This window comes from Xenia sp. Carnegie-2017, unplaced genomic scaffold (genome assembly GCF_021976095.1).
Source record: "Xenia sp. Carnegie-2017 unplaced genomic scaffold, XeniaSp_v1 HiC_scaffold_14, whole genome shotgun sequence".
NCBI classification, from domain to species: Eukaryota; Metazoa; Cnidaria; class Anthozoa; order Malacalcyonacea; family Xeniidae; genus Xenia; species Xenia sp. Carnegie-2017.
In genome coordinates this window covers 11,583,706-11,599,075 of record NW_025813447.1, presented here as the reverse complement: position 1 = coordinate 11,599,075, position 15,370 = coordinate 11,583,706, and the positions used below count along the sequence as shown (strand labels likewise).

General features: G+C 31.7%; 1 protein-coding gene and 1 long non-coding RNA gene across 3 annotated transcripts; one reads left to right on the top strand and one right to left on the bottom strand.

The window, feature by feature from the left end:
- Window positions 1-1,499: 1,499 nt before the first annotated feature.
- Window positions 1,500-12,632, bottom strand: LOC124433913. 2 transcript variants are annotated; one of them, XM_046983769.1, is made up of 10 exons: window positions 12,465-12,632; window positions 7,922-8,077; window positions 4,577-4,645; window positions 3,862-4,014; window positions 3,633-3,695; window positions 3,088-3,187; window positions 2,947-3,000; window positions 2,418-2,474; window positions 2,025-2,057; window positions 1,500-1,812 (listed from the first exon to the last, which is right to left on the bottom strand). In XM_046983769.1, the coding sequence occupies exons 2-10, from the start codon at window positions 8,066-8,068 to the stop codon at window positions 1,799-1,801; spliced, it is 690 nt and encodes a 229-aa protein (XP_046839725.1). In that variant the 5' UTR covers window positions 8,069-8,077; window positions 12,465-12,632; the 3' UTR covers window positions 1,500-1,798. The 2 variants fall into 2 exon arrangements, with proteins under 2 accessions (XP_046839725.1, XP_046839726.1); XM_046983770.1 differs by lacking the exon at window positions 2,418-2,474 and having other exon boundaries at window positions 2,025-2,039.
- Window positions 6,743-13,634, top strand: LOC124433922. Its single transcript, XR_006944648.1, has 3 exons — window positions 6,743-6,979; window positions 12,611-12,667; window positions 13,260-13,634. It is a non-coding gene; the product is annotated as an uncharacterized LOC124433922 (long non-coding RNA).
- Window positions 13,635-15,370: the final 1,736 nt, after the last annotated feature.

Genomic DNA, 15,370 nt, shown 5'->3' with positions numbered 1-15,370 from the left:
CAGATTTTACCTTTATTTTTGAAATGTATCATTTAAGTACCTTTAATCTTAAATTATATTATCTTTAAAAAATATTTTTATTTATATTGTAAATATGCAATAGCTAGTATGTACACAATGTACTGCAAATTACTTTAAGAAATTTATTTAATATTTTTCACTATGGACCGTGTTCTATTACGTGAAAGCAATGGCTGCTACAAATGTTTCTAAGCCAATCAAAGCGCGTTGTTTCACCGGAAGTGGCGTTGCCATGCAACAATAAGGGGATACCTCTATAGGCTGTCGAAGTAAGATGGAGATTGTTTTGTGTAGCATAAGAACAAAAGGTTGTGTGTTAATGAATTGTGCATATTTTGGACAACATTAAGGTGTCAAATTTTTTTTCCATTTAAAATGGGATGTTTCAAGGATTTTTGAATGATTTTAACGTCTACTCTTGGATTTTATATCATTTATTATATTTACTGGTCATTACATGACTTTCTATTCAAAATTGCCATTTATACAGCAATTAATTAGTAATTATATAAAGTTTAATCTCAATTTGGAATTGTTTAAACTTTTTTTTCACTACACATGCACAAGCTATTTTCTTGGAATTACAGCCTATGTACACATGCTTCAAAATGCTTATAATAAACCAAGAAACACATTCATTTACCAAAAAGCCCTGAGGAATTGGATGCTGGATCTTAAATAGAAGCAATATTGTAATGGATAATTTTTGGCCATGATTTAAAATACCTAAGTGTACTGATTGTTTGATTTTCCATTATGGCATTCTATGAAGCTTTTTGATGTAAGAAGTGTTCAAATGTTCAAAGCATTACACGTTGAATAAAATTAAATTATAATCAATTCCTAAATTAATGACTTCGTCAGTTTCTATCACATTGTAGCATTTATAAATAGAAATAAAAATTTAGTAAATGATCAAGCTCCTAACGTTGGTCATCTATTTTGTTTCGGTTATTGAAGATTTCAGTTTCGTTTTTATTGGATTCAAATCATTCAATAATCATAAGAACTTTCAAATACTTTCAATTTCAGTTTAATTGGGTTGCAATACGTGAAACATTTGGCTATCTTCAATATAATTTGTTTATAATTTCTTATTTTGCAAGTTGGAAAAAAATCGCTGCGTTTAGTACATAGATTAACCAACGTTGAGCTGAACTTTACCAAATATTTTTTCTTTTATTATACTTTAATACCAATATAAGTTTATAGATTTTTAAGCTGCATACATTCGAAAATTCTAAGCAGCTTCATTCACCCTATGCAATAATAATAAATGGCTGTTAAAGTTTTGTAGATATTATCTGCCTATGATTAAAACAACTCAATTCTCACAAAGTCAGTCTTTATATGCAAAACATCTCATTGTACAGTAAAACATCTGAAAATGTTAGTTTCTATAGTTTTGTCAACAACATTTTTATGTTTTAGATGTTTAGCTAAAGAATTGATCATTGAAATTTGAAGCACTTGTTGGTCACATGCTGAGTCAGATAATTGTTTTAACTTAATATGGAAATTTGCTGAATTATCAAAAATAATGTTGTCTCATGATTTTTCCATACATCTCTACCTTTTTGATATCACAAAACAAATTAAGCAGCCATATTACTTGCAATCAGGTTGCGTTTTACACTAAGTCTATGTTCGTCAATTAATGGGATGCACTATTTCAAACGTTACGCTATAATTAATTTAGCTTTCAGCTATGAAACATTAATTTCCTTTTTTGCAATAAATGAAGATTTATCGCCACTTGTTTTCATTTAAGGTCTTGTCAGCCTTTTGTACCTGAAACAATACTTGTAAATAACAAACACAGCGAAAAACAATTTTTTTCAATTGTGCGTCTATGAAGAGGGATAAACCTCGGTTAAAAATGTTGCTTTGTCCAGATAGCATTTACGTAATCAAGGCGAAATTTTAAGCACCCTCCCCCCCCCAAATAAAAGAATATTTACAAAGAATATTTATTGATAAATTGTTTTGAATCTCATTTTTACCTGTAGTGTTAACATCTGACAAGAAACAATCATCTGAAAAATGGCATCAAAAATGAATGAGTGCAAATGTAATTTTTCATTAGTCCTAAATACCAAAAGTACAAAACTTGCTTTATTGTTATTGTTATTAGATACTGTTTCTACTGCCAAATTTACCATAGCTACTTGATACTAGTACTACAGCTACAACTGTCATAGCTACTTGATACTAGTACTACTGCTACAACTGTCATAGCTACTTGATACTAGTACTACTGCAAGAACTGGCATTCGTAGCTGTGAGATAATAGTATAACTGCATGTTAGAGCTAGTTTTGCAACTAGATATTTGTTGATGCACCTTTCATCATTAATAATGATACTACTACCTTGAGTAGTAATCATATATCTCACCTGTTTTATAGTCATAAGAAGAAACATGTATTTTGTGAGGAGATGTGAAGTTTAGAACTACAAAAACAAAGAGAAGCCAAATTTCTTCTGTTACGTGTAGCATGTCAACAGCGTCATTTTAAAGAGATGAAAATAGAGTTTCAGTTACTGTATTTTTGACTTCATCACCAAGCATAGGCGTAAGAAGATCGATAAATGGGGTGGAGGGCTCATGTTCATTTATTCATGATATCTAAATGCATTGTTTTCAATGTGTTCTAAAATGCAAGCTCCCCTCCTCCCTACCCCCTCATCTAATATCCTAACTAACCCTATGTCAACAGAAAGACAGTAGCGTAGTCAGACGGCAAGTTTTGGTTTTGCTATGTAAATTTCAGATCACTAGTATTATTCATTTCTTTAGAAATGTATTGTTTTTACATTGAGTGAACACCAAAATATTTGCATAGCAAGAGCAAATTTGGAGAGATGAAATTATGTTTTATTACATTTATCTGTTGTGTAAAGAAAAGGAAATCGTTTCACTAACCGTCAGCTTTTTTAGTCCAAGTGCTCATAAACGAGCCACTCTTTGCCACGTTTTCTACAGAGAAAAATTGATTTTATTCATATTTCAAGTTTTCATAAAGAGTTAAAAGTTTTTAAGTGCTATAAAAATCGTTTCTATTACTTCTTATTTCATTCAACGCAAGACGTATCTTGATGATTTCGTATCTTAAATTCAACATTGCCTTTAACATGAGTCGGTCGTGCTGTCTGCTTTGGAAGACCTAGAGAAGCAATTTTAATTCATTGAATTCGCTGTAGAAAAAAAGCAATGTGCTACATGTCTTGTCGTGGGCTATTTCATTATCAAGACAGATCTGAGATTTCTTTACATCCATCACAAGCAAATTTTAGACAATCTTTTATTTGTGAGTAACAAGCTCTTCTAACATTCTCACCCTGCACGTATTGTGGATATTACTGTGAAGAAGTGACTAACTAAAACAATTCAATTGAAGTGTGTTTTAAGTGTTCTTTATCAAAGCATAATCAGAACGTTTTCTGAGTTTAATTTCAGTAAATCTGACAGTTGTGAAGAACATATTAAAACATATAGTTAGAAATTTCATGAAACCATTAATATCCACAAATTATAGACGTTGTAAGATGATTCTACAAAACGATTTTGTCAAATAGTTTCTGGCAAAGTTAATATACTTTGCTTATTACCGAAGTAGATGTTGGTGTGATCGAAGATTTTGTTATGTTTCCACTGATGTTATTGTCTACCATCTACAAAAACAAATCGTTGAATTTTGTTCATTTTTCTATGGTGTGCTCAGCCAGTTACATTTAAATATTCTCATAATTTAAAACTTGTGGAAACTAGACATTCACCACTATTTGTTGATAGTAAAGAAAAATCAATCTTATCGAAAATTTACAAAAAATAGTTTACCCATTTATCAACAAAGGTTTGAATACTTTTCAGCCAAGTCATGATATTTCCAACGTCGACAGATAGATTCTGCCTTTTCTCCGCAATGGCCAAGGGTTTGAACTCAGTCAGTAATTTCACTACTGTCTGTTGCATTTCGGTATATATTTCAATCTGAGTAAACACAAAGTGAAGAAGTTTTAAGACCAGCCTATCACTGGTGAATGCGGTAACGCATTTTATATAAATCAGAAGATGAAAGCCTTGCATTTCTTTCAAACTTAACTACGAATGATCTTACAGCTGAGCTTGCAAGCTTTTGTCTCTCAAAAAGAGAACTTAATTTTTCATTTCGTTTAATTGGCGTAAAAATTTATAGTATAGCTCTTATTTAGAATATATGCCTGTATATATATGTGAAAAGCCTAAGTTAGAACTTGGAACATGTACTATTGACCTCATACCATGCACAAAGTCCTGAGGTATTTCAAATGCCATAAGGAAAATCACGAGTTATGGTTTTCTCAGGAGGTGTTACTGAAGGAGTCGTTATTGTGTAACGTCTTAGTTGCATATAACTCGAATATCTAAACTATTCCATGTGTATTTTGGCGTTCGAAAAAAATCTGTTTATCGTTATTGTCAAAAGGATTTTCTCTTGTGAAAAGTTTGACTTGTTGCTTCAATTATTTGGCGAAATAGTCAACATTTAAATCGTCTCAACACACAGACTTACTTCTGGTTTGTTGATCTTTTGTGGTGTTAAAGGTCGAGAAACGTTTAGCCGACATTGACATAATTTGCCCTGTATAAAGGTAAAAGATTGTTAGTTCATTGCAGCTGAAATCACCAGATCACATGGTACAAGAGCTACATAAGTTTGAACAGATAACATAAAAATTTTCAATTGTGTTTGTTCAAACACAACATACTGATTCAATTAAAGTAATATTATACATTAGCAAATTAAGTATAATGCATTTTCGTTAAGTTAATACTCGAGGCGCCACATGAATTTTCATTTTATCTATATTAGATTATTCGTAGATAATTACGATGACATATCACAACTATTTCATTTCATCAGCCAATTAACGAACAATTTTCATAGTCGAGACGTGAAAATTAGCACTGTCTAATATGGCTTTCTCAGGTCTTTGAAAACAAAAAACAAACTATTTGTCAGTTTTGCTCACCATTACAACATGTAACTTAAAAGTTGAGAAAAAGCAACACCATTTATTCAGTGGTTGCACCGAAAACCTCTTTTTTATCATGACATAAAATAGCCATCATCAAACAGTGGCGTTGCCAGGGAGGGAACTTAGGGTGGACGTGTCACCCTTCAGTTGTTCCAAACACCAATTTTAAGATTTTGAAAAATATGTAAAGAAATGAAGTGGAGTGTGCAATTAATCCAATTTCAAACAGCAATAAAATAGTTGCATTCTGTAAACGGTCCCTCAGTAAATTCAGTAAAATAAACAGCAATCTTCAAGCATCGCTATCTATTAGATTCCCTTGAATACAGAAAGCTGATGAAACCTGCATGAAAGAAATAACGTTTTTGAGAAGATACAACCAATATTTTTTAAGGTTATTCGAACCCCACTTCAACTCTCGCATCTTCGACGGTTGCATCGTCCCTCCTAGTGTGAAAAACCTGACGACGCCACTGTCATCAATCACCAATGCTTTAACTATAACATGGGTTAGGGTAAAACGCGGATACGGACGGACGGTAAATAACTGCGAATGAAAAATCACGGACGGATGACATTCGTGGAAGGACGGACGGACGGAAAGACGGACGAGCTAATATCATACAAAACGTGTGTTTTGAGGCTCATCCGTGTGGATAAGCCATGAAATAGCATGAAAGTCACATTTCATACCACATCCTCCGGGTAAAACACGGGAGAGCCTCGAAATACACGTTTTGTATGATATTAGCTCATCCGTCCGTCCGTCCGCGAATGTCATCCGTCCGTAATTTTTCACCCGCAGTTATTATCCGTCTGTCCGTATCCGCGTTTTACCCTAACTCACTATGACATAGACATGTATGTTTTTTTTTGTGAAAGCAACAGTTTCTATTAATCTGATAATATGCTTAATCTGCTAGAAAATTTAGTTAAACCCAAACGTTTTGCAGTAATTTATTGTGTGGCTCCCTGCTGTAGATCAATTGTTCGTTTCTTGCAGAGAGTTTAATTTATAAACAAAAAGCTGCTGTAATGAATGGCAAGCTGTGTTATACATCAAATTGTAAATTTCTAAATGCAACTGTTGATTTCTAAAGGATTAGAGTAAGAGAGTTCTAATGACTTTATCCAAATACTGTCTGCTAGTGAATTTGAGATAAGAGATTTAGGGCGGGGATTTTGTGTTTCATGTGATTGAAGAAATTGATCTCGATTCGACCTTACTGACTGTACTTTCACGACTTTGATTTTGCATGCTGGATACTCTCGGTGTTGATATAAGTATTAATGATTGAGCTCTTTATCAACAATAAACAATATGTTCAATTTTAGAGTGTCGTTAAAAGATGAACTAAGATTGACCTCCACCCCCACCCCCTAGGAAAACAGGGATTTATTTCATTGGGAATAAGATAGTACCACTGAGAAATAAGATGATTATTATGACTAGGAATGATGAATGACAGTTTTATAGCTGTACGTCATAACTGCTATAAAATCTGATAGAACTTACTTGAAGTTTATAGTGCTAAATGTGTTTGAAACCACCTTAATTCAAATAAGTTATTACAATTGATTTATCAAAGTCTGCATGCAAGCTAAATTGTTATACGGCTTATGTGCTCATGTTAGAGAATGATTAATCTGCGCACTTGTTCTGCGCATGATCTTATATAGAAATCTTTCTCAATACAAACAAAAGAGATTACCTGTTGTAATCTCAAGTAGTTTTCTTCCATGGTAAAATAGTCTGGATTTGCAATTGTTGATGATATGTTTGTCGATAAGTAAGATTATGCCTGCTCAACGGATTTATAAGACGTGTTTTTTAACGCATTATAATGTGTTAATATCAATATGACATAGAAGGAAGTAAATTCCAATGTTATGTAGAGCACTTTGAATTCTTTGCTGCTTACGCACGAATATTGCTGGTAAGTAGTCGTTTGCTTTTTTATATACTTTGGAAAATTCATTTTTAACGGGCGAATAGTAATGGAATGTGGCATTCTTTAAACATAGCAATGTTAACGATGTAACCTGTTGGGAGAAAAAACTCCAGTCACACGCACTTTTGTTTATAATCGTGGTCACTGTAGGTCGCTAAATCTTATTTAATTGTGCTTAATCCAAATATTTGTTGAGATGATTTGTGCAATAGCACCTGTATCTATGCCGAGATTAACTACGTTTATAATTGTCATTGACAAACTGTGTACTTAAAGCTTACACATGCTAGGAGCAAAAGCACCATGTTTAAACTAATTTGTATCATTTTATTTATATAACCTCGAATATAATATGAAAAATTTTTTAGCTGGGACCATTAGATTCATCAATGAAGTAAACAAAGAACAAAACAATATTAATTTTCACTGCTTTGGAGACATATACCACAAAACGTTTTGCAATAACTGAAGAAACGTAATTATTGTTGCTATTTTTGCTCTTTTGTTGAAAGTTATGTGACATAGACCATTCAACGCTAACATATGAACAAATTCTATCATTAATTTGACGTTGCTTATGTCAGAGTATGTTGAAAAGGATGCAAATAATTAAGAGAACAAGTACAAAGTTGCGCCTTATAAATTCGTAAAATAGACGAGAATATCATAGCTCAATATGTATGTTTCATAATATATTTTCTTGAGTTCTAAAAAGCTGATGGCATTTACCGTCAATTATCCTAAGCTACCACTTTTGGTAAATTTATAATAATCAAGACGGAAATGCCGTTTATAGCCTAATGTCATCGATTGAGACTTCTAATTTAGGCAACGAAAAGTAGTGAAAACGCTTGCATTCTATATATATTTATTGTTAAAGAAAAACATTTCATTTGTATTACTGAAAGTATTTAAAAATATCCTTACATATTCTTTCGTGAGCCGGCAAATACTGCTCATAGTACGTTCTGTGCTCAATAGCAAATCGACCACAGATTGTGAACCAATCACTTTCCACATAGGAGAAACTGTCGCCAGCATAAGAATATACACAGAAATCGTGCCTTTGTCCATTTTTCGTATCTGTAAAACCAAAACATCCAATCAGAGCATCAACATTAATGTGCAAAATTTATTGTCATCGACAACATCTTCAGTATCGTGTATTGAGTATTTTGTGCGTGTTACTGTTGAAATGATCTGAACGAAAAAGTCCACTGGAGGAGCTAAGTCATCTGATCTGTTAATCGTCTTGTGATGAAAAAGTGACATGTTCTTGTTATGTTGTGTGTGTAAAGATGAAAGTTTCAAACCCTTCAAAAGTGTCGAAATCTTTTATCAATTCACCAAAGCCTAACGTCTGTGGAAAGTTTCTTTGCCTGTCGAAACATCACAAAATTTCGTTTTTTGTAGCATTTTCTTATACAAAGAAAAGGAAATGCAAACATCGCCCATTAGACACATTTTTTAACTTAAAACTTTCATTATATGGAGATCGGATTCATAAAAAAAACTTTGACCAGACTACGATTCTTTCAAATCAGGACAATCATTGTGAAGAACTTACAAAACAAGTTCAGTATGGTTATCACCGCTCCCTCAATATGGTTAGTTTAAAAGCCCCCCTCTCTAACGCCCTGTGTTTATTTTTTGTACATTTTTTGTTTGGATTTTAGTTCCTGATGGAAATTCCTTCTCCATGACTATATTTGGTACTAATAACATATATCTAGGCCATCTATGTTAGTTTTGTCTAACAAGAATTTCGCAAATACCCTATCATACAAACGACAAAATTAGACGACAGAGATGGCGATTTTTTTCTTTCATTGACAGCATTTTGCAATCTTTGCCGACAAACCTCTTTTCCTGATAAGTGTTCTTAGTTTCAAACACAGTTATTGTGCTGAAAATGTATGAATAATTGAGTTGGCTCCTAAGTTTGCAAATTCAAAAAACCACTGAAACACTGTACAATTATTTTGAGTGCTCTTTATGTTTAATGGCCATCACACAGAATTTCAGAATGTTCATTATCCATTTCATCAAACATTTTGAGTAAAAAACAGAGCTTTAATTTCTTTTAAACTCGAAACTTTACAATTATGAAGCCATAATGTCTAGACAAGTCACACTCGTTTAAGAGGAATTAACCTTTTTTGTTCTCTGTGGGTGATTATTGCACTGGTGAATGTATAAATACATGTATTTTGTGTAATATTACATTTCATAACTTTCAAAAGCACAAAAGTGTCGGTATAGTTAATATCAAAACTGTTTTTTATCATTTGAAAAGTTTTTAGTTTACAAAAATAATGAAGCGTTATGGAAATACTTTATGCAAGATATGATGTAATAATTACACACTTGTATGATCTGCAGACAAACTTGAGACCAGTGTTTACGATCGAAGCGTTATATGCAAATGAAGACCTTTGACCTAATTTCTTGATGCATAATGTAATATTCTATCTCGAAGTTTCAAACACTTTTAAAAGGAATAATTTTAATATCATTTTTTCAAAGAAAAATTTATTTTACAAAGAAAATTTTATTCGGAAGCACTTTTTACATAATGCATTAATACATAATACATACAGGATATTTCAATAGCATTGTTAAGATTTTTGAATTTTTTTTCAAAGTAGTTTCAATTTCCAATTTTAATTTCCACTGGTAAACATGACCGCAGGTGATAACAGACATTGCAGTAAGTTTTTGTTGAAAATGAAGTATATATTTTTTCTATTATTCGACTTTCTATTATAAATTTTGATTTCAACTTCTTTGAATCAAATATAGCGTCTGAAGCTTGCAAATAACATTACGACTATGCTATTCAGAATCATTGTGAACGATTTCTTTTGTCGTATAAACGTGGTCGCAATGGACGTTGAATACCCGCCGTAAAAATGTGCTATAACGGTTTCCAAAAACTGTATTAAAAATTACTTATTGGTTTTTCTATTGTGTAGCTCTGAAAAGATGGTTATTTTTATACTATATCTTTTCAATCATCGTGCTATTTTTAAGATCTATATTTTCGAACATATTTTAATCTTATCAAGGATGATTAAAACTCCCTATTTGGATATTCGCAGCATCGTTCATTCCAACTAGAACACGTGTGTAAAACCTTGAAGTACCTCTAGCCCAGGAAGAATAATTAATGATGTATATGAAGATAGCATGCTCATCACATGATTTCATAATTACAGTTTTGTTGACTACAGTTGAAAATGGTTAAAATGGTTTTATTTAACTCATATTGAAGACCTGAGTAATTTACTTCGTTCTTATGAATCAACTCCATAAACTGATCAATGAATGTCGATGATAAGAAAAGTCATACTAATGTACCAAGTATAAAGAAAAAAGTGCAAAATGAGGGACATTCTAGAACTAGTCATTTCTTTTTGTATAATCAAAAGCAATTTGTTGACTTATTTACCACGGATTTTAAAATATAATTAACTTTCATAGTCCTTGACGTCTTCACTGCAATCGCATTATCCAAATAGTTTAATTTATTGTTTGTCTACGATGCATGTCTGTGACGTCACTTCTTTTGCAGTCGAGGGTAAAGTGATGAAAACATTCTTTCGTAAGTCTATTTCAATCTTAGAGCAAATTTTAAAAGAAATGTGTAAGGAATTTGACGAAGTATATATATGAAAAAATCGCTGCAAGTAGAAAAATCTTTATTACCGTCTTTGCACAACAACTTATCGTTTGGTACCACATGATTGGTAAATGATTTTCCTATGTTTACCATTTCAATATAGTTTCCGACCAAATAAATATTTACTGTTATTTTTCATTTTCCAAATCTAATGGTTTTAATAATTTTGTCAGCCATAAATTTTTGTCGGTTGTGAAGTCATTTTATGATTTTGGTTTGGATAGTCTTTTGGGACAATCGAACTTAGATGTAAGAATAATCGCATTTGATATAAAATGCTCACGTGTCTACGGTTTTATATGAGTATTTCATGCCTTCGGGCTTTTTTTTAGTCATGAGTTTTATAAACGAAAGTTTATACAAACATTTTCATAAAATTTATGATCTTTTGCAAAATTGTCCACAATAGTACGCTGTAAACTTTGCGAATCGTCGATTTTTATACACTCTCTATATTTAATTAAAAAAATTGGAGGTTTTTCTTTTGATAAGATACGCACACGACCTATTGTAATTATTGGCGACCTTTGTAATAAAACATTAATTTGGAAAATTTGGAATATATTCATTCTGATATCACACAGGTATTCGACATAAAATAAAATACAAATCATATTTACAACCGTATGCGTTTTGACAAATAAATGACCAACATATTCATTAAAATAATCATCCATAAAATTGTTAGGGACAACAAAAAATGTCACGTTCGTCAAATTTGAAAACTTGATTTCGAAAATGTCAAGGAGGAATTATGGCTTTTCACACTATATTGCTCGTAAAAAAGACTTGTGATTAAACTAATTATTGTTTACACAAATATATTAAAATATTTTTGATAGTTTTACCATAGATAGCTACTTATGAACTTAAAATTTTCATAAGAGCTAACGTCGACAAAAAAAAACAAGTATCCATGAAACAAATTGTCAAGAAACATCCAAAACTATGGAAACCAAGTTATTATTTTTTTTTTCTCAAATTTGCTAAGGAGTATAATTTTTTTTTAAAAAATTTAAGTATGTATTTTTTCTTTAATCCAGTCTGGGACATGCTTTTTTGAATGTTTTGTTTTGCCAACCACAAAATACATAGAGCTAGCTACACAGCTCTTATAGTTGAAGTTAAAATATATATCTTGAAAGACAATATATGGTACACTGTGTTAGCTACTTTTACACTAACATATATAGCTAAAGTTAAAAAAAAACAATGATGGCATAAGTAGATTTTTGATCATCTTCCTTAAGCAGAGCAAGATTAAACAGAAAAGCCAAAAAGAAGTCAGAAGAGCTATACTTAAAAAGAATTAAGAAAAGAACCAAAATAGAGATATTTAACTTTGACTTGCTTGACCCTGTTTTATAAAACCATATATTAATATATAGTTATACCGTGAAGCTCAAATTGCAATTTCTTAATTATTTTTTTGCGAGGCATGATTCTCATAAATAAGATCATTTGGTTATTGATCATATTAGAACAATTATGGACGTGTATAAGTGAAGAATATTGCGATCTCTTGAATCTATGCGTGGCATGGAAAGAACAATTTTAGTCACTTAATCTTCTCAAAGTAAATGTAAGAAAGCGATGTAATGTCTTGTCGTTATTGTTGTATCGCCAATTTAATCATATTTTGCCTTATTGTAAAAAAGAAGCATCGTAGAAAACAAAAATTGAAAATCCAGTCCATCATCATTTATTTTGATGTTTTTGTTTTTACGCTCAATTGTGTATACAATAAAACATAATGATAATAAAAAAAACTCACAACAGCTTACTCACTTTGTTATTTCTTTCTTTGTTGCGTCTTCTTATCAACCTTCTATTAAATTGTTCCGTTAATGACTAAGCGCTGGAGACTAAAGTTTGGGCTTATATTTATGGACTATGAGCATTTGACAAGAATTGTGTTTTTGCGTTTTCTCTAGACTGATCGTATCAACCACAACAAGAGGCCGGTGAACCTAATGACTTCAAACCATATCGTAAGTTCGTTTTTATTTTGTCGCCAGACAAGTATACTGTCTGTCATCGCTTACCTCGCAGGTTTTCAGCCACAAGACAATTTGGAGGCATACATTTTTTAATTTGGGATAGGTTGAAGACTTCCTGACCTAATGTTTTATGAATGCCACATAATTGTAAAAACGAGAGGCAGGCTTTTGCCAACTGGATCGTGGTATCAAGTTTGCACTTGTTTTGTGGTTACATTTGAGATTGTAAGATCTTTTATCCGCATAATTCACATCATTATAAGCATGAAATCATTTAACTTCTTGCAAGTTTAATCATCTTCTGTTTTTCAAAATAAACCACAATTCTCTAAATATTCCACAGTGTATACATTATGTACATTTCTGGAGCATTATATTGGATGAATTCTCCTTTTCTTTTACTTATACCCAACTTAAAAATATCATCTCTGTGATTTATAAACGTTTGTATGTATAGATGTACTCGGCACGGCTATTTGGACCAAAGAAACTTATTTTAACCAGATTGAGAAAGATCTAGTAAAGAGAGCAGAGAAACAAAAACGATTCTAACTTGCTTAATAAGTTAATCTGTTGATTTTAGAAAATCGAATAGAATAAAGGGGAAGCAGAGAGTATGAGGATAAGTGTACAGATTTTTTAGGAGACAGATAAGTTAACTAATTGATTACGTGAAGAAAGAAAATTACGCAACATTTGGTAGATGGATGTACTGAATTATCAGATTAGAAAAAAATCTTGCATGATGACTGGGTCAACCGCAAACAAAAGAGCTCTTACAGCGAGAAAAAAGTTTTACAGGTAAAGAAGAGCGTTGAATTGATTCTTTCGTGATTTTTTTCGACTAGAAGCCAAACTCAGACATTTTAAATATCCTAACAGGATTATAACGATTTTTCAGAAAAAATTGGTCCTATCCTTCATACTAAAAAGTTTTGATAGTTTTCATCATATGCAAACGATAACTGTTTGCTTTCTTTTGGGGTATCGAAAACAACATAGAATTTGTTATGGAATATAATAACGAACTAGCTGAAACGTATATAAATTTCTAAGATGCTAAGATTTTTTTCTGAGAAAAAATGGATTAAAAATGCAGGTATCAAATACCATTAAGATTTTACCGACTAAATCAAATGTTCAGTAAGTTTTCGTGGTTCTACATACTCAAAAAGCAATCTGGATGTTATCATTTTGAGGTACATAAGAGATAAGTTGAAGTGAGCATGCTGGATTATTTCATTAAAGAGAAACTTTTTGAAGGATAAAATTTCTTGCATCTTTACATCATTCATTCAAGTGTTGTATTTTTAGTATTTTTTGAGTTCATACGTAATTTTAAAGCTAAATAAATAGACGACAAAGCTTATGTGTCAAATGTATCTATTTGTCTCCAAACATTTCAAAGAGACGAAAACTTTTTTGAGAGCAAACATGTTGAGGCATACTTTATGCCATCTTCAGTGCGAAGTAAATAGGAATGGCATGAAGTATGCCGAAACATGTTTGCTCTTAAAAAATTTGTCGTATATTTGAAATGTCTAATGACTTTTGTGCTTCTACCCAAATTATGGAAGCGGTATTTGTCTTTATTGAAACATGAAAATGACTTCTGTGATAAACTTGAGATATTTGATGTGAAATTGTAGGAAAGCTAAATGCACAAAAGCTCGTGAAGATAAATGTTTTAACACTGAACCAAGGGTTTTATGGTTAGATGAAATTTAGATTCCTCACCATGCTATGGTGATGTAGTAACTTGCTCATATAAAGTAAAAATTATGAGCATGCATATAACTATTTGCATGACTGAAGATTACTATTATATTCTCTTTTTATTATAAAATGGTCTTTCATATTGTTCCAGAGCAGATGTTTGTCCAAGTATATTCATTATCTTCCCAACGCTGTCTCTTTTTCCGACTCACCTGCGTCTAACACAACCAAATTCATTACTACATGTATGATAATGAAATTTAGCATTGAATGAAGTGAAAAATGAACTATGAAAGATTATCTGCAGGAAGTTAACGAAGGCAATACTTTCATCGGAGAAAACTAACACTGGTTGTAGGAGACTAAAAAGCACGACGTTTAATTACAGACAAATTACTTGTAGGAAAGATAAAAGTTTCTTTTTTACTATATACCCACTTTCCTGATAATAAGTATGGCAGGAATTTTCATATGGAAAGTCTTAAAATCCAACTGTAGCTATAAAAAATGACTTAATAATTTCAATGGTATTTAATAAAATGAACGTCTATTGTCTTTAAATAGTCATGTGGCGACTGTTCGGAAATCGAATTTTGAATTTTTGAATCGAGACGAATGTTGAAATTTTTGATATTTTTTTTTGTAGTATATGCGAACCATGCTCTTTGAGAAAATTCTTGACAAAATTCAAGTAAACACTAACCACGACAATATAAGAGCAGTAAAGTTAACTTATGCAGTTAAAATTTATTTCTGCAACAAGTCTTCATAGGGTTTTATCTGAAAACGTTCGTCGTAGAAAAATAATTGATTGTTTTACTGTGTTTTATATCAACTGAAAACACTCATTCAGCAAGACATTGCCAGTTACAGATATCTATTATCGCGGTTAAAGATAAGGTTATGAACAACTCTACAGATTATTAACCGCGATACGTTAAGCTTTTTTCAATCGAGCCACAAATCTTTTTTCCGAAC

Bases quoted from the DNA above. Each gene is read 5' to 3' on its own strand.
- LOC124433913 (XM_046983769.1), bottom strand. From the start codon at position 8,068: ATGGACAAAGGCACGATTTCTGTGTATATTCTTATGCTGGCGACAGTT. The intron at 4,015-4,576 runs GTAAGTCTGTGT...GTGTTTACTCAG, and splicing joins AAAAGATCAACAAACCAGAA to ATTGAAATATATACCGAAAT. The intron at 3,001-3,087 runs GTAATAGAAACG...TTTTCTCTGTAG, and splicing joins TGCGTTGAATGAAATAAGAA to AAAACGTGGCAAAGAGTGGC.